Source organism: Thamnophis sirtalis, unplaced genomic scaffold (assembly GCF_051295495.1).
Source record: "Thamnophis sirtalis isolate CommonGarterSnake01/CBP01778 unplaced genomic scaffold, rThaSir2_p1.2 scaffold_7, whole genome shotgun sequence".
Taxonomy (NCBI): Eukaryota; Metazoa; Chordata; class Lepidosauria; order Squamata; family Natricidae; genus Thamnophis; species Thamnophis sirtalis.
The window spans coordinates 50,955,606-50,982,769 of NW_028261387.1; the positions used below are offsets into that span (position 1 = coordinate 50,955,606).

General features: G+C 38.5%; 1 protein-coding gene across 5 annotated transcripts in view; it reads left to right on the plus strand.

Moving 5' to 3' along the window:
• Positions 1 to 27,164, plus strand: part of ATP2B4 (ATPase plasma membrane Ca2+ transporting 4) — a 157,644-nt gene that overhangs the window by 61,214 nt on the left and 69,266 nt on the right. For all 5 annotated transcript variants that reach the window (XM_087719995.1, XM_087719996.1, XM_087719997.1 and 2 more), the window contains exon 2: positions 18,270 to 18,840. In XM_087719995.1, coding sequence (XP_087576121.1) covers positions 18,645 to 18,840 — 196 coding nt within the window. In that variant the 5' untranslated portion in view covers positions 18,270 to 18,644. The remainder of the gene's footprint in view (positions 1 to 18,269; positions 18,841 to 27,164) is intronic.

Consider the following 27,164-nt stretch of genomic DNA (forward strand, 5'->3'; position numbering starts at 1 on the left):
ATAGACTAATTAATGCCTTATGTCAAGTAGTGCTTTGGTTGCTGATAGTGGTTACTTGTAGCTGAGAGTTTGCCTGTAGTGTTAGGTTTTTATCCAATGGGAATTGTAAAATTTCTTGTCAGTGTTGTTTTAAAATAATTAAATGAGTGCCAATTTCATGTCATCATCATTATTCATGTCAATTTTGTTGAGAAGACAAGCTTGGACACTGAGTCTCTGGAGTGAAATAGACATTAAATTAACATGCATTTCACTACTGAAGTGACATTGACAGAGATCTTCAAACCCTAAGGTTTATTATCTTCTGGAGGAATAATGTTTCTGGAGCATCCTTGATACTATTCAGTTTTGGATGATTTTATATTTAAGTTACTAGACTAGTTAACTGGTGAAAATCCTAGGTGCAGACAGAACCAATTATGTCCTTTTTTTTCTTTTGCTTGTTGCAGAAGTAACATCCAGTTTTAGCACATCCAAATTGTTGGATGTGCTAAAGCTTCTCCTTTTTGTTCTTCAAATCAAATTGGTGTTTCAGTGGGAGGTGCTTATTGATATAAAACCTTCCTTTAGCTATGACCAAATTCCCCATAGCTTGGGAAAAAGAGAAAGAGAACTGAGTGCTTTTTCCCGTAACAGTAGAATCAACAGTGCTATCTCCACATGGTGTTCTCGTATACAGAAATAACCCCCAGAGGTAGCACTTAACACATCTTTTCTCTCAGCTTTCTCTTTCTACCTCCAATCCCCTCGGCAGTTTCTTTGGCACTTGACTTCACATAATTCTCTCCCTTTCTCTTTTCTCTGACAAAATAACTTATGCAGAGGTGAGTCAACCTTGCTTGGGACTCAAATATGCCCTGGTGCCTAGTGCTAATTAAAAGGTGCAATGGGAGCCTTGTAATCATCCTGTACAAAACAGCACGATTTGCACAAGGGAGGAAGGTATCATTACCAAAAAGACTTTTTGGAAAGAAAAGAAGAAAATATGTGTATGTATGTACCATGTTTCCCCGAAAATAAGATAGGGTCTTATTTTCTTTTGATCCCTGAAATAAGCACTTGGCCCTATTTTCAGGGATGTCTTATTATTTTTGAGGTGCAGGAAGCGATGAGCGTGGTCACTTCATGGCTGCTGCTCCAGTGCAATATTTTTGGGGAGGGCTTATTTTCAGGGGAGGGCTTATTTATCCAGGGAGGTCTTATTTTGGGGGAAATAGGGTATGTATGTATGTATGTATGTATGTATGTATGTATGTATACTATATATGTTGGGAAAGTTTTCATTTAGCAAATTATTTCAAAATATATATACCATTCAATTCATTTTTCAGTGCCTTGATTCTTTTGAAGCCTTCCTTCTGTTTAAGCACATTAACAATCTTATCACATATTTGGAATAAACTAAATTACTAATGTATTTTAAACAGAAAATATCTTTAGATAGATTATTGTACTCCAAAAGCATTTTATTAAAATAAAAAATATGATTTAAATAAAAAAAATATGATTTAAATTATTAAGAAAATCATCAATTTTTATTCACCCTAGTTGGCACTATGTTAGAATACTTTGGCCTATGGCAACAGTAAAGATGGATCAGAAGAGGGAATTGTTTGCATAATTGTTTGCATACAGTTGAGAGTCAGCTCTAAATGGCAACCATGCATTAATCTTTGATCCCTAAGCTGAGGATTCATGGTACAAATACTGCAGAGTAGCCAATCTTTTCTCATTCTTGGCTAAGACTGCTGGTGTAAATATGCATCCTGGAATTACAAGAAGTGTAGCTCAATGTATCAGACGGAACTTGAATTGGGTAAGTTGCTCAAGAGACAGATTTTGTTTGTTTATATATTCATATAATAAAAATGATTAGGTATCTTGGAAAGAATTGGAGTCAGCTAAATCAATAATGTATAATTATCATCATTGTAATAAGGATTGACAGCAGAGCTAGGGAATGTTGGAATTTCTATACAGTGCTAAATTATAGTTCTGAGCATTTCTCCCCACTGACTATACTGAAGGGATTCAGCAGCATCTTCTTACCTTAATCTACAGTAAATACATATATATATGTTCTCTATCCCTGAAAAGTATTGTTATATGTGAACATTTGTAAACACATTTACAACCCCATGGTCTAATTGGTGGGCATATATGTACTTCTTCCTAGACCCGGGGAGAAGCTTCACCAGCATTGTTTAATATCCTTTTAAGGATATATCCTTAATATCCTTCTTTATATTAAGCTTACCATAGCAACAGAAAGCAAAGTATGTGGTTGCAGGTAGGTAAAGAAAACTTGCTTCAACCTAGATCAAGGGAGTCAAACTCAAGTGTTAGCGTTCCAAATATCATCCAAAACTAAATCAGAGTCCAAGGCAAAGTATTCCTCAAAGTTCCAATTCATTAAAGGAGACATATTGGCACATCTGTGGAAACCCGAATCTGAAAGCTTCCCAGGTTTTCCCGCCCAGTTGAAAGTTCATGATCTTGCCCCCACACCCACAAGTCCATCAGATGGTCCAATCTTCCACTGCCACGCTGGCAGTTCCACCCATCCAGTTCCGGTCAGGCTCAGAGGTGTAGAGAACAAAAGATGACCTTGGTTTCTAGAAAGGAATTTTTTATTTTGACAACAACACATTTTACTACTTACTATTCCCCCTCCCAATTCGCCACTAATGAAACAGCATAGTAGAAAAGAATATTAGTGTGGCAGGCCAAAGATCCTAAAAGAAACCGACTGCAGGCCTGATATCAAGGCACGTGGGCTGGATCTGAGATGCTTAGATCTGGCCCACGGGGCCACCCTGGAAACAGCAAAGGACCAACCCAGGGAGCCTCTGCCAGCAAAAATGGAACTCGGGAGGGCTGTGTGCGGCCCTCCCAGGCTCCATTTTTGGCCGCGACAGCCTCCTGCAGCAAAAACTGAGCTTGGAGCCCGCAAGCATCCCTCCCTCAAACTTCATTATCACTGGCAGAGGGCTGTAGCAAGCTGTCACAGCTGAAAATCGAGTGACATTGAGCTGGTCACACCCATCCCAGCCAGGGCTGCCCCAGCCCCCCAAGGTCAAACACAATCCTGATGCGACCCGCATTGAAATCGAGTTCAACACCCTTGACCTAGATGGTATGAAAGTTCTAGTTTTGGGGAAAAGGAAAGAAGAGGGCATTAAAACAAACTTTGTAGCTATGCATTGATGAGTGACAGGTTTCTCACAGCTGTTAGTATGTCTGGATGTGCCAGACGCCTTAGTGTGAGTTCTTGCAGCCAGATTCAAATGGAACTTCTGCTGTTCCTCAAGTCCCATTTGTATTTAGCTGTTGCCTTGTCACCAGGCTACTTCTAATTGTTATGCAATTTTTGTGTGAAAAGCCCTTCCCTCTTGGAATTTTCCAGAGACTTGAATGTAGATTACGTTATTTATGACAGTTGTAGGCAGAAGCGTCTTGCTGCAATTGCATTCAAAACAACATTCACATGCCAGCCGCATTCTTATTTGTTAGCCGCGTGGTATTCTAATTGTTTATAAATCCAGCTCAGGCTCAAAATCAGGAGGCAGCTGCCTGGGATCCCAGGATTATGTCAGATGTCTGTCCTGCATTACTCATATCAATATCATGTCTGATCTAGGAAGCCAGAATTTCCCACAGTACCTCTGGCGTAACACCATTCTGGAGAATAATGGAAAATTGAGATGTTTCCCAACAGTGTCTGGGAACTTTCATGATGCTTTAAGTGTTGCTTCTTACCTGGCATCCAGGTAAGATTAGAGAGCTGCTGCCACCACCAATAATGTACAGGAATTAGTGTCCCCAAAAAGTCCAATCTACTTTCCACACACTTTTATGTTTGCACCAATCATGGATGATGATAGATAGATAGATAGATAGATGATAGATAGATAGATAGATAGATAGATAGATAGATATAAAGAAAGAAAGAAAGAAAGAAAGAAAGAAAGAAAGAAAGAAAGAAAGAAAGAAAACTCCTGCTTTTGAAATTTGCTGCTTTTAAAATTAAGGTAACTCCTGCAAAAGGGTAGAGACATGAACAGGATTAATAATATTTCATCCTAGATTCTTCTTTGAGACCTTGCATTTTTGCTGAATCTCCTTGTTGAATATGGATACATCAAAGAGGGGGGGGGGGGGAATCTCATATGGCAGCTTTCGGTAGCAGTTGTGATCAGGAGAAGACCAAACTCTTAGAGCAACCTTCAGGTCGTAGTTCAGTTTCTGCTTCTGCATCTCAATAAGTGGCAGCCAGGTGGCTCAACAGGATGGCTGAGAATAAGTGTTGCATTTCGGAGGCTAGCAGGGGAAGGTAAGGCTGTTGAAGGATCCCATTATTGGCAAGCAAATGTCAAGGACACTAGACATGACTGCTGGGTAAGCAAAGGAAATTTTCGCTGCAACCCCCCTAGAATAATAATCTGCATCTGATTTTTTTGCTCTTCAGTCTCTGCTGCTTCTGCTTCCTTGAAGAGATCTGCTATAATCACTTCTGTCCTTGAGAAGGACTGCTTTTTTCCTGCTTAATTCAGCTAGGGGGTTACATTATTTGGTATGCAGCAGCATTTCAGCATATTGTGATAGACCTGGAAATATCTGACTTAGAGACAGATAAAGACCATGGCTTTTACCTCCATGGATATCCTGAAATGTGGAATGGCCCTGCCTTCCTTTCAAACTTTAATCACCACTTAATTACTACACCACCAATAAATGTTTTACCTTGAGGACTGGCCATCAGGTTACTTCTGAGGGAATAGAATTTACTGCCAACATTCATCTTGCTTCTCTCCATTTTCCTTTTCTACTAAAATGAACCAGTTTTGCTTTTTACAATTACCGATAGTCCTCAACTTACGACAGTTCATTTGGTGACTACTTGAAGTTACAATGGCACTGAAAAAAGTGACGTATGACCATTTTTCACACTTATGATCCCTTGTAGCATCCCCATGGCCACATGATTCTCATTTGGATGCTTGACAACTGGTTCAGATTTATGACCGTTGCAGTTTCTGTGGTTATGTGATTCCCTTTTGCGACCTTCTGATAAGCAAAGTCAATGGGGAATCCAGATTCACTTAACAACCATGTTATTAAATTAACAACTGCAGTGATTCACTTAACAAATGCGGCAAGGAAAATCATAAAATGGGGCAAAACTCACTGAAAAAAATTCTCATTTAGCAATATAAATTCTGGGCTCAATTGTGGTCGTAAGTTGAGGATTACCTCTATATCATTGGTTGAAAACATGGAGTCAAAGACTTTAAAAAGTGACTGGGCTCCATGGTGGCAATTTAGCTTTCTCAAGCCTTAAACAGCTCCAGTTTAAGTTTAAGGCTGCCTTCCTTAAAGGAAAGAGATGAAACAACTATCATCATTATAAAGCCCCATCTTCACTATTCTTTTGCAAGCCCCTCCTACTGTTGGGAAGATGTTACGCAATGTTATGATGACAAATCAAAAATCAAGACAAATCAGTATTCAGTGCATTCACTTTTCCAGTGGAAAGCAAGGCAGTGCATTGTCATGTAAGACTGTCCCTGGCAAAATCAAGGATGTGTACTCTTTCCATGTTAAAATAATTATTTAAAACTACAGACCAATGCAGGCATATCTAAAAAAACTCCCACTGAATATAGTAACTCTTTGGAGTTCAAACAGGGATAAGATTTTATTGTGAGGGGGGGGGGGGAAAGCTCTTTTAAGAAATCTTATCTGGAAATTGCATAAATAAGAAATAAGGAAGCTGCATGATAGGTTGGATCGTTCTATATACATGTTTGTTTATTTGGACATATCTGTATAGTTTCTCTGGCCCTCCATCCTATCCCAAATAGGTCAGGTGTACATGCTTGACCATGTGCAATTGTTTTGAAGTAATACCTTCAAGACATGAAGAATAACAACTCCCATCATTCCTAACCAGTTTGTCTATCATATTAAATTGAGTAGTCCTATTGTTGCTCCTTATAAATGAGCCAATACATGACTCCTTAATTGTGTATTTTAGATTATGTGTTTTAAATATTTTAATATGATTTACTGTAAAAATAATCCAGCTATATTTAATAATGGAAGCTGCTTTCCTTGCAAATGTTTCTGTTTCCTGATCACTTTGGAGAGCAAGAATGCTTAGCACAATTTTATTTTGCATTCCTGAACTGATGTTAGCATGAATGTAATAGAGAAAGGCTCTCTCTATCATAGATAATAAAAATGCAATTTGGAATATTGGCATGATCTAATTTCTGTCCAAAGAGATTGTGCCCTTCATAAAATACTCAGTTTAGAAATATAGGGGAGGGGTTAATGATTTCTGAGTCATATTGTGAAAGAAAAGCAGATAAAATAAGGTTAAATGTCTATTTTGCAGGATGCTAGCCTGCCAGTTTTCTTCTTAGTCCTTTCATATACGTAACATTAACTTGCAAATAAATCCAACATTAGATCTTCCTTCCAAATAAGTGGACACAGGATCAGGTTGCACTGAGACAAATGTGAAAAACCTATTTTTAAAAGGTTTGTGGAAAATTACACTAAACCAAACAATATCGTTGAAAAAATAACTGCTGCCTTAGATTCCCCCCCCCCAACGCACAAATAATTTCCACCCTTCATCCTCTAACTGGTATTTTCTTTTTCCAAATACATGTTAGAATAAGTATGCCAGTCTCCTAAACTGGGAATTTTTTTCTTTCTCAACTCTGTGCATAATTGCCTAGACTTGGGTCTCATCCATATCATTCATCTCCTGTGATAAACCCAAGATAGTGTCCTTTCTGTTGCTGCTTGCCTTTGGCTGCCTTGCATCTGCTGTTAGAAGGGCTTTCCCTCTTCCACTGAAATCATGATCTCTGCCTGGTGGGACAGAGGTGTAATGCAGCCGTTTATTATTCCAGGCAGGTTTGTCTGCAGCACTGCATCAGCCATCATTTTTCATCAGCTGTTTACTCCCCACTCCTCCTCCTCCTCCTCCTCTTCCCCTTTCTCCTTAAACCTCAGTTGTTCTTATTCTCTTCTAACCCCCCTCCTCTTTCTAACAACCCCACCCCCTTATTTCTCACTTGGTTAGACTCTGAAATTGTAAGGAGAAGAGTGGGTGAGGTGAGTGGGTGAACGTACTAGTTGGGGAGAGGCTTGGCTGCTAGTCTTACTATGGCAATAGGGCTTGGTAAGAATAAGGAAGAATTCGAGTGAAGAAATGGGGAAAATGGAAGAGCACATAGGGAGAAATGTTAATATTGTTGAAATCTGAACCTTACAAAGTTTTTTTGATGCACCTTCTCTTTTCATGTAGCATCATCATCCACTTTGTTTTTCTTTCACCATTTTTTCCATTTGAGTTAAGCCCATAACTTTAATTGTTAAGGCTTCTGCAGCTTTGATTTTGAAGCTTCTCCAGCCTTTGTTTGTGCTTGCTGCAGCCTCCTTTCACCTCAGTCCTGCAGCCATTTCTTCATGTTCATGTACAGCTCATACTCATAGATACATGCCTCCTGTTTACACTTTGCAAAACCATTTGAGAACAGTGCCTTCATTCTTACACTTTGCAAACTGGTCTCCACTGGTCTCCAAATTTCCTGATCTCTCCAAGTAGATCCTTTGAAAATCTTCTTGTCTACCCTGAACGTTGCAAAATTTCTGAAGAATATGATTTCAGCTACACGCTCCATTGCTGCAGACTGACAGCTGCAGTGATTGGTTAGCAGAGAGAGTGATTTGGGGGGGAAAGTGTCAAGCATGCTGTAGTTATCTGTTTTTCTAAAAGAAGATTGGTGACTATGGGGAAAGCTGCACATATCAAGCCTTGAAATGCCTTGAAATGTGTGCATCTTGCCAAATATTAACCGACTCCAGAAATCCCTAGTGCAGTGCCTGAGGATATCAAGCAACACCTTTTCCTTCCAAGGGGCTTCTCCAGGCCTACCAAAATCCTGCTCCTCTGTTTTGCGATCTTGCTTCATAATGAGAATGCTAGAATATTATCTGCTGTTGTTTGAAATTGTATGAGGGTGCCTAAGAATTAGAAAGATTGCCCACTTTGGGGCAAGTTTTGCTAGCTATGGTTTTCCAAAGATTCAGGTGAAGTGACTTTGGGCCATCTGCTGTATCTGATGTCTTCAGAAACCAGAGTGCCAGAAACTCAACCTGATGCATTGTGAATATAAAGAATATATATATTTACAATGTGGGATGATAATTCTTTGCCTTTAATGACAGCTTCTTCTCCTCAGAGGATCCAGAACTGTACTAGGTACCTTTAACGCAGAGCTGTCAAACTCCTAGCCCGGGGTCGGATGCATCATGCACTGGCCACGCCCATGCCCGGTTTAGCAAAGGGGAAAAAAGTCACAATGCATCACATGACGTTGCCGTGACAAGGTGAGTTCGACACCCTTGCTTTAGAGGATTCAAGTTAAAACAGATTTCAGAAGGAGTGACTGCAAGATTGACTTTCCTTTACAGAATAGTCTTTATCTCTTACGGTTTCCCAATTGTTCTTAACCTCCTTTCACTATAATAATTTCTCCTTTATTCCACTTTAGTAAATCCCCAATTACATATTAAAAAGCAACAAACCAAACACAAGGCAGAAGACATATGACAAAAAGTAATACCAATAAACATATAAAATTATACCCTTATGCTAAAATTGCAAGGTCATCATTTCTTTCCTATACATGGATGAGTTGAACTACTGATCCCAGAAGCTAGCAAGCTGTTACAGAAGAAATCTTGGTGAATTTCCACTGGAAAGAATGTACTGTTAGATAGATTATCATCTCTCCTTTCCTTCCTGCTTTTTAAAGACATGGCTGTTTCAAGACAGTGCCTACCAGCAATTTGAACGAGCACATGAACATCCAGAAGAAGTGATGGGCTCTAAATATTTATGCATTTTTTGATGGTAATATAACTATTTACTTGATGCAATTTAGTTTCTGTGTTGCCTGACTCCACAGTTTTCTAAGTTCTGTTATTCTTGGGTGTTCCTCATTCCATTGTAATACCTGTTTCCTGTGCTTCAGATAGTTTCTGCCTGATATGTTGAATGAGTGTGCTAACCTTTTAAATGTAAAAAAAAATTGGATTCCAGCCCATATATTACTTCAACACAATGCAATTCCAAGTTTGTTTTTCTTCTATAGGATTCAAAACTACTCAGTGTGTGATGACGAGGGATTCATTCTGAAATGCAGTTATGTCTCCCTCTGTATGGATGTTTGTGTACTGTGTATTTCTGCACCATATTCTATAAACTTACTATTCAGGATGTATATTTAGGATTTTTAAAAAGTGATTTCAAAAAAGTAAAAATCATCTTGGCATGCAAATTATGCAGAAATTGGTAACTGTTAATAGTAGTGTGTGTATCTGGTACCTTGTATTTTTGGTCACCAAAACATTTTAGGGGATTTCCAGAAAGTCACAAGGATTGGAGCTAACCTCACCTTGATGAGGTTCCAAACGGAGATGTCCTATCAGAAAAGATTTCTAATTCTGTCAGATGGAATTCCTTAGCAGACGCAACCCACAAGATGCCTCTCCTCTTGCATCTGATGGGATGGATAGAACAAGCAGGTTCAGCTACTCACTCTACTAGGTCAATAGACAAATCAATAGAACCAGATCAGTTCTTGAGGATTACCTATTAAAGGAAACCACAGAAACAGAACAAATCACCACTAATTGTCAAACCACTAAAAGACATTATTAAGCTATGGCCCATACTGGACACTGCACTTTCTTAGGCATTTAGCTCTATACCCATACTTGGATACAGAGACCTGAAGCAGATTTTCACAATTAACAAACAACAGGTTGCTAATATGGGAACCAGAGTCTGTAACAAACACTGATGTCTACTTCCCCCACATTTACACCACCACCACCACCACCATACATCTCAACTATTACATATATACATTTACTTTTGAGGCATTTTCACATGCTACTTCTTTAACATGATATACTGTATGTCATCATTTTCAAGCAATGGCCCTCCAGATTCTGCATAGGACAGATGAACTAAACTTTGCACAGAAGAAGTTTGCGATCAGGAGAACTTAAAACAAGGGCAAAGTAATATCATAGCACTTCCATTACAGATCTCAAAGTATCCATTAACAACATAATTGTATGAGAAACTGAACTCCCATATACAGTACATTAAGAGGTTTCAGGCTATTTCAGGATGTCTCAACAAGTATAGTTGTCATCTGTCTGACATGAAACCTGCATTTCCATAACTATTCCAACTTACCCTCCCTTTCCTCCTCATCACATGTCATTTGAAATTCTATAAAAGTTTAGCAATTCCATGCATTTGAGGAAACAGGTGCATTCACAAAAGCTCATGCCTAATAATAATTATAATCTCTGCAAAGGCACTACTTTCTGATGTTTGTAATAATGTCTGAAAAGATGCTATTTTCTGGAGATTGGTTACCATAGACTAATATGGTCCTCTACAGTATCTCTTTTCTCTAATGAAGATATGTTAAGAACAGGGTCCTCAAGAGCTTAGTGCCCCCTTAGGGACAAAAGTATTCTTAAAGGAAGAGCTTATTTGAGGAGTACTGCTGCTGCTTTGCAGCTTTCTGGCTCTGTTTAAAGATACAAGACAAATTCTATGACCTGATGATAAGGTCATAGAAAAATAATGGAAATTCCCCCATTATGGTCCTCTGGGGGAGTACTTTTCTGCAGTTTTCCTCTCTTCCTTGCCGTCTCTTGGGATTCCTTTCTGACAACTGATCTTAAACATTGCCATACTAGTTTAGAAGACCATTCCTAAAATCAAACTGAAGTGGATAACATTTTCTTCCCCTAGAGAGATTTTGTTTTTAATCTCCCTTCTTTCAACCTGTGGCCAGGAATCCCTGGAGCTCTACTTTGGAACAGGAAAAGCATCTTGCTGCTTGAATTGGGAAGTTAATGAGTGGCACCCTGCAGACTCCTCAAGGGGTAATTATGGACTCCACCATCACAATATTAATTAAGAGCTTTTTTCCCCCTTAACCTCTGAAGTCTTTTCAGAAGATGTTATTTACTATTAAAGAAGAAAAATTAGCAAAAGAAAAATACAATCTCTCACCGCTGCCCCCAACAAGCTGTTAAACAACAGGGGCTAGTTTAATTGGATCTAGCTTCTTAGCTTCTAAACTATTGAGAGCTTTAATGCCTTTGCACATAGATGGGTATTTGCTACTTCCTTGACATAGTTCAGGACTACATGTTATTAATTAAGTGGACAAATAAATGTGCAACTGTTACTCCAGCTCCTATATTAAATAAAATCTGTTCCACGGCTTCTTCATCTATTACCTCTTTTGCTTACCCCCATACATGTATGCTCTCCATCTCCATACTTGAAACCTGTCCAAGAGCAATTTGGATCAGGAAACAGAGAATGTCCTACTGGTAGGGAATGAATTCTTTTTGAAGATGAAAGAGTAATACAGACAGGTCAGGAAAGAGAGATTTGATGAAGACAAATTGAGCACTTCGATGACATATCTCAAAAATACAGTTGTAAGTATAGAATTCTCAATTGCTATAGCAATTTTTCGGTACTCATGCTTTCTTGGTTACCGCTTTCATCATAGGGGGAAATGATGTTCAGGGATGCTTTTATTTGACCGCATTGTATGCTGTTACAATTTTCTCCTCCATGCCTACACCAGTCAGGCAGCAATTCAGCAAATGCCAGCTCTGAGGCAGCAATTCATCTGGTGAAGTTTTCCTCAATACCTTTTCTTGAGTGTAGAATTGTATTTGGTGAGTTTATCTGTCAATATTAAAATTTCCTATGACAGGACAGGAAAGCTTTCCTGAGCAAGCTTCAGTGTATTTTGTAGGCAGAGAAGATAGTACCTTTTATTTTTTTCTCCTCCTTCCTCCAGTTTCAGTAACTGCTGCCTCAAGTTCTCCTATTTATACTAAGCATAACTATGCACAATGTACCCATAACCACCTACTTTGCTAGCATCCCATTTGGTCAGGTTTGAACTGAAATTGAAAAGCTACTGTGTATTTAGTGTAGATATATGGGTACAATTAGCCATTGCTCTTTGTGACAACTTAATGTATTCTGAGACAAGCCTACTGTCCATCTCTTGAATACATGTTTGCCTGCCTCTACCTATATCTCGGCATCCTCCTGCAGCTGAGACAGTTCAAAGGGTGGCTTCAAGTGCTACACTCTGAAAATTATTTCCCAATTAGGACCTCTGACTTCTGCAGCCACCTTTTTAAAGGGTTGATGGACTGATTGACCTAAAGAGTGCAAAACCTTTAAAGTGATCAGGTTGTGCCAGGCTTAACATGTGTAATTGAAAGTATAATTGAAAGAAATCAATTACACTAAGCAGGGAATTTCCTTCCCCAGTGATTGTTGCTTCCATGGAAGCTCTGTCTTCTTGTCTCCTCTCCTCATGTTATGTTCTTAAGGTAGTTTCCATTCAAATGAGCCGTGGTGGCACAGTGGTTAGAATGCAGTATTGCAGGCTACTTCTGCTGACTTCTGGCTGCCTGCATTTGGCAGTTCGAATCTCACTAGGCTCAAGATTGACTCAGCCTTCCATCCTTCCAAGGTGGGTAAAATGAGGACCCAAATTGTTGGGGGCAATATGCTGACTCTGTGAACCACTTAAAGAGAGCTGTAAAGCGCTATGAAGCAGTATATAAGACTAAATGCTATAGCTAAATACCCATAGCTAAACTTACCCATTGGCTGCATGCCCACAAATCAGTAGTCTACTACATAGTAGCCAAGAGATGCATGTAGTCCTTGATTTATAACCCCAACTGAGCCCAAAATTTCTGTTGCTAAGTGAGACATTTCTTGTGAATTTTGCTCCATTTTATGACCTTTCTTGCCACAGTTATTAAGTGAATCACTGCAGTTGTTGAATTAGTAAAACAGTAGTTAGGTGAATCTGGTTTCCCCACTGACTTTGCTTGTCAGAAGGTTGCAAAAGGGGATCACATGACCCCAGGACACCACAACCAACCATCAGAAAGAAGAACCACTTGCCAAACATCCGAATTTTGATCATGTGACCATGGAGATGCTGCAACGGTTGTAAGGGTGAAAAATGGTCCCAAGTCACTTTTTCCAGTGCTGTTGTAACTTTGAATGGTCACTAAATGAACTGTTGTAAGTCGAAGACTGCTTGTACAAAACTTCTAGTTCTTTGCTACCACCTACTGGTTGAGAGGTCACTCAAATCATAATTTGAATGAATAAAAAATGTCCAGTTGGTTAACAGTACACTTGGAAAGAAAGCAAAAAACCCTAGCTGTCAACTATTGAAACAACTATTGCCATGACACCACTAAAAGTGGATTAACCAGAATATTGTAGATACCAATTGTGGAAGAGGCTTTTTAAGTAGTAGTAGTAGTAGTAGATGTTGGGTTGGGCTGGGATTTCAGCCAGTTACAGCCCTTATAACGTTGTGCGTTAGAGCAATTGCTCTAACCATATGCGCAATTGCTCGGCATCCACTAAGTGTGTTCATGGTAAGGAAGGGTTGTGGGGCAGCAAAATTTAGAGTGAAATGATTCCCTGATAGCTTCATGTCAGGGGAAAGCAGACCAAAGCAACTATGTGGATGTGGCTTAATGGCTACGTATATAAATAAAGTTTGCCCTTAATTTTGCTTGCATTAAAATCCAAGTTAGTTGTTTTTCTGATAAAGCTTTCCTTCCTCAGAGAAACGTAGGAAAGTGTATCTAATTTTTTTTTTCTCCCCACACCCATATTATCTGTACAATGGGTTTCCTTGACTAAATTAATTGTCAGCTTGGGTGTCAGACCTAGTCTAACTTTCACCATTAAATCCTTTTACATACTTTTGAGAACTGAAAGTTGGATAGCAAAGACTGAGTGAACAGAATTCAGTTTGACTAAAGGATCACTAAGCTAAAAAGTGATTCAGTCCAATATGTAAATCAAGAATCAAGGTGTACATCTAAAGGGACAAAAAACATGGTTAATGCCCAAGTAGGGATCAATAAATCCAAATAAGCAAAATGAAGTTGAAAGCTCCAGGACAAAACACATGTCTAGCTGTCAGAAAAATTGTAATAAATAAATTAACTTACTGTGTATGCTTTTATGTTCCTGTCAGCTAAACCCATCCTGGATTCAGTCTGGACTTATTAGCATCCATGCCAGTGCCAACTCTTGGGAATGTTGCTGTTCCCAAGGAGCCCTCCTTATAAGTGTAATCTTTATTGTCATTGTACTTAACTACAACCCTCCCTTGCAATATAGCACTTCTGTATCATTCTTGGCTCTTTCGCCCTCAGTGTTATTGATCTAAATCTGAGGTTTAAAGATTGGGGTTTATTAGCTGAGGATCATGAAGTACAGAATCCATAGAACTGAAAGAGACGCAATTTGCGTGCATTGTTGGAATATGAATCCCAAATAAGTAAACTTCCCAGTCTTTTTCTATGCTTTTTATTACATCTTTCTTTTCCTGGTCATGACTATTTCTTATTATCATGGTTTCCAAACTGTGTGCAAGGGTGCCATAGGGCCTACAGTACACAGTTTGGAAACTGGTAGTGGTGCCGTGAGCCAACAACATTTGGGAAGCTCCATCTTATTCTAAAACAATTGCTCATTCAAATATAGAATTCTTTATTAGAATAGAATTCTTTATTGGCCAAGTGTGATTGGACACACAAGGAGTTTGTCTTTGGTGCATATGCTATCAGTGTACATAAGGAGAATAAAAATACATTCATGGTTAATGGAATGCATATTTTCAATAATAAATAGTCTGATGGAAAAAGTACAATTCAGATCAGAATCTTGGCACAAGAGAAAGGGTACGTATTTTCCATGTATTGGGGAGGAGGTGTTTCTCATTTGACAAAATACAATGAAAGAAAATTAAAATTCCTTTCCATGCGGTGTTCTAATTAAATACATGTATGACCCACAAATACAATTTGCAGATATTTCATAACCCAAAACATCTGGGGGTTTCCAAAGTGAATTCTATGGGTACCAGTGTGATCGCAAGCACCAGTACTTGTCCTATTTGCCTTTATAATTTTTAAAGTTGTTTTAATTTTTTTAAATAAACTCTGACACCACAAAACAGCAAAATGACAGCATTCAGCATTATTTTTATTTTTAAAAATGCATTTAGAACTGCTTTTTAAAATAAGAATATTTTGTCTTAGAAAAAATGGAGGTCTATTTGCAAACAAATGCTTTGTTTGGAAGCCTGCCTGTCTGCCCTCCCACCCAGCACAAAAATAAATTTGAAGGTAGTAAGTCAATTGAGTGCTGGAGACAGAACTCATTCCTCAACTCTTTGCCTTCAAGTTAGTCATTGTTTTATTTAGTCAGCTCCATGCTGACTGCCAGTTTCTGAATGGCCAAACTACTCTTATTTTGCAAGAGCAGATTGTTTATTTTCCTAAGTTCTAATGTGCCCACAAGTCCAAATGACCAATGAGACCTTATTTATATTTATTCAGCTCCATTGATACTTCAGTTTTGGCCAATAGTTAGCGCTACAGTATGAGCAGATTCCTGCAAACAGATGGAGTGTTATAGAGGGGTCCTTTTCTGTTGAGGAGTAAATGAGATACATTGACTCACAAGCTTTACTGTTATATAACCTCCACTAAACTCAGAATTCTGGATGCAGGAACAGGGTTGCTAGCAATCCTTGCCTTGTTATCAAGGCTGGAGGAGGATGAGACTAGGGAGCAAAACAGGGTGTCCTTTGAAGACTTCCTTATTATCCTTCCGGATTCCACCAACATCCATCTGTTATACTTTTCCTATTTCTATCCTATTGCAACTGGCGATTTTCTTAGGCATATTGTCATTTGCACTATTGGATGCTCTGGCACATAGTAGAACCTAGTTATTTGCTTCTGCTATGTCCCTTTGTCTGGTTCAAAATAGCAAATAATAGACTGTATCTAAATAACAGCATATTTTCTTTAACTCAGAATGCTTCAGAAGTTGTCATTTTCATTCTCTGTTTTAATGCAAACTTCCTCCTAAAAATCATAATGATGCTTGATTTCAAGGAAAGTACTATTGTGTAGTTTATAGATAGCTCAGGAAATTTGCAGGTTTGAAAGAAGAAAGTTGGATTACCCACACAAATACTGTACACACACTTCCAAAAGATGGACATGAGAAAACAGTAGCAAAGACAAGAAACCTACAGGCTTTCTGTTGGTAACTCAATAGCCCTCAGAACCATCGAAAATGGAGCTATCTATATCCAACAGCAAGATCCCTGATATGGGATGTGCAATTTTCTTGCTGTTTTTTAACTAGAAATGCTCTAGAACAGTGATGGCTAACCTTTTTGTCATCACGTGCCGAAAGCACTCGCATACCCATAATGCAATGTGCACGTGACCCGCCCCCTGTGTGACCGACTCTGTGCATGTGAGTATGACACCGCTGTGCATCTCGCCCCCCTGCATGCGTGCACAACCCCCATGCTCCCCCTGCATATGCAAGTGTGACCCCTCCCGCTACCCCTGCCCCTGTGTGACCTCTGCATGCATCATGACCCCTGCCTGCGCTCCCTCCGCGCATGCACATGTGACCTCCCATGTACCCCACCCTACACACACATGCACACAAAACTCCTGCACATGTGCCCTGCCCCCTGTGCATGCATGTGCATCTCCTGCATGTGTCCCAGCTCCGTGCATATGTGACAGATGGCTGGCGGGAGGTGCATGTGCGGTAGAGCGGAGCAGAGCTGGGACGATGGCTCCATGCCCACAGGGAGGGCTCTGTGTGCCACCTGTGGCATGCATGCCATAGGTTCGCCATCACAGCTCTAGCATAAGTTTTTCACTCTATCATGCTCTTCCAGAAAGTTTTCTCCAAATTGCCCTAACAGTGTTATTACTGTTATGGTATTCTATCTGTAAATGTGCTTTTGTGGGGGGGGGAAAAACCAATTCCTAACTGAAAAATATTTGCTGTTCTTAGTACGTGGGAAACTTAGATGAGCAGCCTGCATATTAAAAAGTTAATCTTTGCCATTATTGACCTGGGAATCTACTGTAGTCCTCTAGTGAACATTAGGCTAATTATGTTGCTAAGCCTTCATATCAATGGATCAGATGTAAATCTGTCTCCAATCAATGAAGTTTTTCGTTTGAAACAAAAATTCAGGGAGGAAGGAGACGTGATATCAAAATAGAAAATCATTATATAATGCATGGAACAAGTGAGTCAGAGAGCCCAGGCCAATTTAACTATAAATTGGACTTAATTTTAAGAATGATTTATTTATAAAAATTCTAGAGAGAATTGCTTCTTTGTTGGGAGAAAATATTTAACATTAGTTAGAAAGTTTACCCACTTCTGTCCAACCTCTGTGTGGCAGAGTAGTGATATTGTACAACTTGGGGAAATAGGTTAGTGAATGCAATACACAGTTACAATTTAAGGTAACAGATTTTTAAAATTCAAATAGCAGCTACTTGTAGGGGAGTTGATAATTGTCAGGGGAATTACAGATGGGTATGTAGGGGAGTTGATAACTGTCAGGGGAATTACAGGTGGGTATGTAGGGGAGATTTATCTTTTTCAGTTGTACTGTTATCCTAATGGAAACCATTCCCTATTATTTGTATTGGGATGCAAACTGGCTTTGAGAAAAATGGGTCTTTTCAATGCAAATAGCCTCAACTTCTTTGTGAGCACTATTTAAAAATCAAGTGTTAAGGGTGCAGATGAATTTAACATCATATCCATCATGGAGGAGACAGAGAGAGACTAAATGGATTGACTTAAAATGTGATTTATCCATCATTAAATGAATTAAAATGAAAGAGTCTTCTGCATGTAGTATGAAACATTATCTTACATATGCTGGCACAGGTTTTTGTTGGAATATTTAATATTTTGGATTGCATTATAAACTGAAATAAAAGCAGCAGTTGCAATTCTTCATATGGATAAAAGGATATAACACTTGACTAAATAGGGGTTAACTATTAAGGAATGTCTCCCCTGGTTACTTTAATAAAAGCCCTTTAAGTGGTCAATTTAGAAGCCTGCATTTTCCACCAGCTTGTTCTTTAAACATTGCTATCTTCCCAGCAATTTCATTCCCTGTTCTGATACTTTTGCTATTGCTTTTACATCTGCTGAACCCATGTGCACATTAGTTGTCTCTTGGGCCTCTTATTAACTATAATTTTTGCTTCAAATCCTTGTCTTGCAGTTTTGGTTGAAGACGGTATCCAGGGAACCCATTTCTCTCTCTGGGAGATGCCTGCTGGTTGTTGCTAAGGTTGCTTCCACAGTAACATGTGCATCTTGTTTACACCTTCATCGGAAGAAGTTGAACTTGGCTAGTATCACCTACGGAGCAAGAGAAGGAAGTGCTGGATCTGCAGTCTTACAATCTTGCACTAGATCCTTTTTCCTCTCCGAGGAGTTGTGTCTAATACCCTACCAAACACTGGACTGCATTTCATGTGGACCTCTAAAAGTTTCATTGCCTGCTCTTAGTAGAGGAAAGAGATCTAGAGGTGAAAAGGAGCACACAACTTTTTCTGGCCTGTTTCCTCACTGAGCCCACTCCCTTGTTGTCAAGATGACAAATAACTCTGCAGATCATCATCCTGGGAACTCTGTGGCAGAAGGCAGCTATGAAGGGGACTTTGGCTGCTCCGTTATGGACTTACGAAATCTTATGGAGCTTCGCAGTGCGGAGGCAGTGACCCGAATAAATGATACCTATGGGGGAGTGCATAATATTTGCAAGAGATTGAAGACTTCACCAGTCGAAGGTAAGGAGGTCATTACCTTGGTGGGAAAACAAGTAAGTCTTCCATGGATTATAAAGATTTGGTTGCATCTCTCCCCTCCCCTCCATGCAAGAATTTGTCATAAAGTGACTTTAATATTGTTTTCAAATGATTTCAAATGAACAAGGACTACTTGTAGCTCACAATGAAGAAATGTTGAATGAGCAGAGAGCAACCATGAGCCAGAATAGCTTTTTGGGGGGATTTCTATTTTTCTAAAAATGAACAGGAAATTCCAGAACTTCTGTACTGCATAGTAAGATTCTTCTCTTTGGTTGTTATTATTATTATTATTTTTGGCCAAACACAAAAGCTAGAGTGGAAAAATTCCAAAACTATAAAAGTTTGTTGGGAAACTTTTTAAAGTGTGATTCATCTTTTGATTCTGGCTTTTAATGTGGTGTTTTTACTGCTTTAAATTATTTATAGTGTTTATGGAAATTAAAAAAAAAACAGAGGAAATAGGACGAATAAATTTAAAAAAAGAGTTGGGTAGAGTAGTGGTTAATTTTTTGGTTTCTATCTAATCCAACAGAGATTAGAAGAAGAATACGTATTTCCTTCATTAATAAGTCACCACATACTAAAACGCTGAATTACAGGGTATATAGCCCTCCAAGGCAAACTGTAGGTGCTTCTGTGTAAAAATTCCCAGCTGTCCCTGCTCTACTTTAGAAGTAGAACAGGAAGTTTGTAAGTAAGAACTTTATTGTGTCTAAGTCTTCCTTCAAAGAAATCCATCTGTGGGCATATCTGGGACATAAAAATGTAATAAATGTTTTTTCCTCTTAAATATATTATGGTAGAGATGGGTATGTCTACTTTAATTTTGCTAATTTTTATCTTCTAAGGATCCCCAATGTGACTTCCATAGGTAGTATAGAAATCAAGCTGAAATTATTGATTTGAACAGCAATTCATTTCCTGAAAGAGTAAGCATGCTTCCAAAATGGAAACAAAGTAATTCAGCCACAGAAATTATAACTTCATAAATACGTTTTCTGAATATTTATATTGTGATTGTATATGTATGTGTGTGTGTAAGTGTGTAATGTAATTAAATTGTAAAGCAAATTGTGAAAAATGATGGGTGTTTTTGATAATGGTGTTTTGCTGTGCAGCTTTAAAATTATTTGTAAATCTAAAAGCAGTAATAAATAGCATGAAAGTCCTGTCAATTCTATAGCCATTTAATTGTGAATTCTTTGCATATTTTTTAACAATAACAGCCTAGAGAGATGTCTCCCCTCAGTGACCTAAGCTATACAAAACTAAATAGAAATAAGAGACACATAACCTAGAAGGGATACAAAGCCTTATCGCTGTTTTCCTTTTTCTAGTTTTGAAATCTTGTTTGTAAAAGTGCAATGTTAAGAGTTTTAGTTTTCTTTTCAGCCTCAGCCTCATAAATGAGGAAAGGCACTTTTAACAAGTATGTGATACACTGAAATCTCATTTTAATGGAGTAATTGGGGGTGGTGTGTCTTACTTCAGAAAGTCTATTGCAGGAATGTACATCGCACAAATATGACACAGATGCAGATTATATCATTTATGACATTTGCATCAATGTATGTCATTTGCATTGAACTGAAATCAAACAAAGTTTTCATGTATGTAAAAACTGTAAATAGCCACACTGAATCCACAGATTACAGGTGTAATTAAGATAAAGCCTGGTAGAACTGATTTGCTAGTATTCAAAGTGTTCAAAATAAGATTTTAGATCATTCAGAATTTCTCACCAAATTATAATTTATTGGATGGGAAAGTATGATCTGCCTCTGTTTTTATAGATCATTAACTCGTTCAGAATTTTTTAACATTACTTGATTAAAAGGAGGGATCTAATTACAATTGACCTATGTTTTAAGGGGGGGATGAAAGAATGATTGGATGAATGAAAATTTGTCCTTCAATTAGATTGATGTGGTGTTCTTTGGAGAAAAGGCATTAGTACTATAAAGAAAATGAGCCAGATCCAGTCATATAAGGCATAGCCAGTGTGGAATGGAACTGCATTAGGAACGGTGAGACACCAACTTCTGCCCTTTTCTCTGTGTGCAATTTGAAAACTTGCAGGTTATTATTAGCTCTCTTGTTTTGTAGTGTAAGCAGCAGATTAGCATATTTCACAGCTGCAATTGGGAACAGGAAGTGGCAAGGGAAAGACAATCCTAAGGTGTAATTAGAGAAGGAGGGCTGTCCTGGTGGAAATGCCAAATCTGGATCACTGAAGCATGTGTTTCCTATGCCAAGTATTGAGCATATACATCTGGGGGTAGACCACTGGTTGGGCTATGGTCCAACCTGGCTGTCTCATCAAGCCTGACTCATCCTTATTTTCCTCTCCATTCTGCTTTCAGAGATACCCCTTTTCACCTTCAGACCCACATGGCACTCAGGCCTAATGCAAGTGGTCTGGCAGTAACTACCTGGGAGTGGAGATTAGATTGGAAAACTGCTAGATGAAGTACTCATTGCTAAGCAGGGGTTGAATAATGATCAGGCCTTCCTGGTAACTTGGCATTCTTTCTCCTATCCCATGAAAAATTATCACAAAGCTGCCACTGTGCTGATGGTCTCTAGTGATTCAAGAGAATTAATTTTGGGCTGTCGTCAGATGCAATTTTATGGACCAGTTGTTTGAAGAATGTGGATGCTGAGCTGTATTGGTCCTCAAATTGGTTTAAAGCATGACCTAACAGATGCATGAAATTGAGATCATATCACTCCAAAATATGGATTGTTTAGTTGCCTTTCAGGCTCTGTGCATGTTATTCATCAATTTAAGCCTTTCAAATGGTTTTAGGGTTGTTTTACAATAAACAAATTTATGACAACATCCCCTCTACCCAACAAAATCACACTTGTTGACCGAAAGAACACCTTCCTGCATCCTTCCCACTGTGTTTCCTTTCTAGAAAGGATTCACCCTGATTTTTGGTGCTGATGGTCTCCTCCATCCAAAGGAGTTAAGATACAATTTGGCCTTTTAAAACTTAGTAAATCTGAAATTCTCCCTTAACACTAATATAATTTAATATGCTTTTATTATTTATATCTTTTAGTTTTTATGGTATACCAATAGGAGTGGTACTTGTCAAAAAGCTGTAAACAAATAGTAAATGGGTGGTAATTTAATACTGCAATTAACAATAGTGCCTTTATTAATTTAGTAATGAAATAATTTATATAAAAGCATAGGTTTAGCATGTTAGCAGTGTATGTTTAATTGTAAACGTGCTATTTCTTGAATGAGAAGATACAGTTTTGGAGAAAATGGATTGATAGTTAAAATACATATCCTCTCTCCCCAAAGTTTTTTTTCCTCTTAAAAGAATAATAAAAGCAAAGTTTCCAAATGGATTAAAAGTTGATTCACTGCAGAAATTTGTTTTCAATATTTGAATAATGACATATGATATATGAGCCAAAGTTCATATATCTTATTTCTGTCCTTATAGATAATGAGTTGCTCTCCATTATCATACCTACATATTTATGGTCATGGCAAAAAAACAAAACAAAACAACCCTTTGTCTGTAGTCTTATTCACGCAGCTCTTCAGACTTCTTTGCATCTGGGATGGGCTAAAATTAGTTAAAGTACTAAATGGGCTTTAAATCAGTTTGGGCAACTTGTAATCTCACTGCTATAACAGCTTTTGTTTTTATTTTATATAGTTCTTTGACAATTTCAAAAGTCCTTTGAAAGAGAGTCAGACTTCAGGAAAGTCTTTTCTCTAACAGTGCTGTGTGGAAAAAAAATAAGGGCAAAAAAGGGTCAAAAAGAAGAGAGAAAAAAGAAGAGCGCAGGAAAAGGAAAAAAAATGATACCCCCATTCATTTTTGCTCTCTGCTCAACTACTGTTTGTTTTCATCTGCCGTTGGCATATAATATAGTCTCCAGCAGGTTATTCCTGTAGAATGCAATCCCCGACCTTTAAGTTGAAAAGCAACTGACCCTTGTCTTTTGGAAAAGCCAGAATCCCTAGATACCTCGCTTTTTATTTGATTTTTTATTTGATTTTTCTAAGGCAACCCTCCAGGCATTTTAGAAGTAGAGATAAAAGATAATATGTTCAGTCATTATTCCTTTTTTTCCCCCAAAAAAGCTATCCAATTCCCAGTTTTCAATGTTTTGGTTTATGAAAGAAATCATACCTATAATTTACTTGAGTGTGTGTATTCTAACTGGAGCTTACTTGTATTATTTTAGGTATTTTTAGAAGAAAGTGAATGCTACTGCTGTAGGTTTTTGTGTACTGTATGCCCTAAAAAAGCAGCTAGCACAGGGAATTAATGATCTTTCTAAACTTGGTATCATATTTAAAAATATTTTGAATGATTCTGCCAATTCTTGCATTTAAAGGCCATCATTATTATCCCAATATCATAGGAAGTGGTGGTGTGGCTGAGAAGGGGTGTTATGCCTACATGCACCACACTTTGTTGAATATGCATTTTCCTGGGGAAAGAAAGAAACCATAATAGATCAGAGCACTCCAGATGCTCTTTAACACTCATAATCCCTAGCCAGTATGATTTAGCATTATGGAGGTTATAGTCCAGCAATATTTCAATAATACATCAATACTTGCAGTGTGGTCCAGTGTACTCTGCTGCACTGGGGTTTATGGTTTGTGAAGTTCAGTTGGCAGAGCAGCCATTTATGGCTTCTCACAGCTGTGCCTCTTCCCTGACATGTACTTCATCTCCAGTGCTGTGAATAAGCACTAAATCAGCCGTGGGGACATTGCTGTCTGGATAGAGCTCTCGAGATTAGCTATCTTGTGTACCAAATGGGAGACTTGGATGCTGCTCAGATGAATTGTATGGGAAGCCCAGAAACTTTCCTGTGAGTAATGAGGAAATTATTGAGTGCATTTTGCTGATTCAAACTGTCTGCGGAGACTTTCTGTCTTCCACTATTAAAATATAAGAGTTCTCTGTGGACAATTTACACTGCTGAATCCCAGCCAAGCAGTCTCTATTGCCAGGAATGCGAGTGCCCAGTTCTTACCTATTCCAGTTTTTCTTTTCTTGTCTTCTACTTAGCATTAAGCCCACTATAACCTTAAACAGAAGCAAAGCTTTCGACCTCTTAATTTGCCAAATTCCGGAGGCTGGATTTTTTATGCCTCAGATTTCTCCAAAGGAAGCGACATAGGAAAGCTGAAATGTTTAGGCAGTCAGCTCTTGAAGTTTACATATACAGTAAATGATCCAATAAATGCTTTTGCTTGCCCAGTGCCCTTTTCAAGAGAGAGATGGGGGATGAGGGAAGCTGTTAGAAGCTCAGAAATATTCTCCAGTGAATGAATAGAATGAATGGAGCTTCTGAAATACCACATAAGGTAGCATAGTGAACCAAATGACACCTAAGAGTGTGGAATTTCTCATTTTGTTCAAAGTTAACTTTTATTTCCATTGGCTTTAGTTTATTGCTAAACATGGGCGCCTCTCTGTATCGTCACATTGTTCTGTCCATTAAAAAAACTCCTCTTGTCTCAAGATAGGTTGATCTTTTTCCATTTTATAAATGCTCTTTTTTATAAAAAAAATCATGCATTTAAAATACAACTGGAATAATTGCAATGAGACTAAATCAAATAACAAAAAAATCAGTATAAAAATGAACAAAATAATCTGAAATGCTGGACTTTCATATAAGGAGAGAGAGATTTAAGATTCTTTTACAACAATAACAAATAATTCCTGGTATTGACTTTTATAGAAAATTAACATTATGTGGAAAGATTCCTCTTTGTGAGCCTGGCTGATTTTGAGAAATGGGATAGAAAAGAGAAGAGGCAAGTCAAAGATATTTGCTTCCATGGAGTAAAAGATGTGCCGTGAGTCATTTGACATGAAAAACTTTCTCATCTCCCTTGGGTGAAGCTAGTGTCAGCAAATAAAGCCATGATTCACCCGCTGGCAGTAATAGCTACTCTTCTTCCACTCCCCCGTTGCTTTATTGACCCCATTTCTATCTACTCCTATAACTCCATGCTGAGGGAAGGCCCATCTATCAAATGTCAGCTTACCTTTTACCTATTAGCAATACAGGATAATTTCTTATTGCAGAAGTGATAATTCTTTTCAAGAGGTTAAGATTGTTTCTGAAGGCCTGCCTAACCCTCACTGAATATCCTAGCCCCTAACTAGAGTGCTATTTACTACCAGGCTTGACTAAACTTGTGTGACAATTCAGTCTGGATATTGGGAGTTACATGAGTTGATTGCTCAGTTATGGGAGAGAAAATCTTCTATATATCAAAAGGTTTCACTTTCAAGCACAGTATATGTGCAAGAATAGGAGCAAATTCAGTCACGTACTGCCTTCATCCACAGCTGGAAATTATATAGAACTGTGGTATTCCTGAAAATTGCATTATTTGCACTTTCTGATTTTCAGCAGGAATCTAGAAGAAATAGATGATTAAGCCTCTGCTACCCAACCCCTCTGGAAACAGGGGAAAATTGTCAAATTTTAACCCTTGTCAACTCTGGTGGCATTATATTTCCTGGGTCCCTTAGCCACAAACATGCTGTTGCCAATAGTAAAAATACTAAATTTCCTACTGACATCCTGTATTATGGATGTACCATCTGGTTTAGTTGACAGTTAAATGCAGATCTTCTGGAATATGTGTAGGAGGGGAACTAACTTGTCCAGCGTAAAAATATTTTTTTTAATTCCACAGATTTATCCCCCTTCTCTCCATCTTTTTCATTTTACTCAAATTTAAAACCAGAAAGTTATTTCAACTTACTTATTGAGAAATGATAGTAGCTAAAGAAAGAGTGAGTCACCATACCATACAAAATTCTTAAATTGTACAGTATGTTCATATTTTACCTCTAACAACTTGGTTATAAGGAAAGGGTTTTTATAGAATTCCCAAAGAGTTTCTAGACTTACCACAATAAGGGCCACCAAGTCAGTGCTTTCATTTTTTTTTGTCTATGCATCATCAAAAGACATAATTATTTATATCTGTTTAACTGATCTTAGCAAAAGAAATTGTACTCTATATACAGGTGAAATGTGAAAAATTAGAATATCGTGCAAAAGTTCATTTATTTCAGTAAAGCAACTTAAATGGTGAAACTAATATATGAGATAGGCTTATTACATGCAAAGCAAGATAGTTCAAGCAGTGATTTGTCATAATTGTGATGATTATGGCTTACAGCTCATGAAAACCCCAAATCCATAATATCAGAAAATTAGAATATTGTGAAAAGGTGCAATATTCTAGGCTAAAAGTGTCCCGCTCTAATCAGCTAATTAAGCCATAACACCTGCAAAGGTTTCCTGAGCCTCTAAATGGTCTCTCAGTCTGGTTCAGTAGGAATCACAATGATGGGAAAGACTGCTGACCTGACAGTTGTGCAGAAAACCATCATTGACACCCTCCATAAGGAAGGAAAGCCTCAAAACGTAATTGCAAAAGAAGTTGGATGTTCCCAAAGTGCTGTATCAAAGCACATTAATAGAAAGTTATGTGGAAGGGAAAAGTGTGGTAGAAAAAGGTGCACAAGCAGCAGGGATGACCGCAGCCTGGAAAGGCCATTCAAAAGTGTTGGAGACTTTCACAAGGAGTGGACTGAGACTGGAGTCAGTGCATCAAGAGCCACCACACACAGACGGATCCTGGACATGAGCTTCAAATGTCGTATTCCTCTTGTCAAGCCGCTCCTGAACAACAAGCAACGTCAGAAGCGTCTTACCTGGGCTAAAGAAAAACAGACCTGATCTGTTGCTCAATAGTCCAAAGTCCTCTTTTCTGATGAGAGCAACTTTTGCATCTCATTTGGAAACCAAGGACCCAGAGTATGGAGGAAGAATGGAGAGGCACACACTGCAAGATGCTTGAAGTCCAGTGTGAAGTTTCCACAGTCTGTGTTGATTTGGGGAGCCATGTCATCTGCTGGTGTTGGTCCACTGTGCTTCATTAAGTCTAGGGTCAACGCATCCTTCTACCAGGAGATTTTGGAGCACTTCATGCTTCCTTCCGCAGATGAGCTTTATGGGGATGCTGACTTCAATTTCCAGCAGGACTTGGCACCTGCCCACATTGCCAAAAGAACCAAAACCATGGGATTACTGTGTTTGATTGGCCAGCAAACTCGCCTAACCTGAACCCCATAGAGAATCTATGTGGCACTGCCAAGAGAAAGATGAGAGACATGAGACCGAACAATGCAGAAGAGCTGAAGGCCTCTATTGAAGCATCCTCGTCTTCCATAACACCTCAGCAGTGCCACAGGCTGATAGCTTCCATGCCACGCCACATT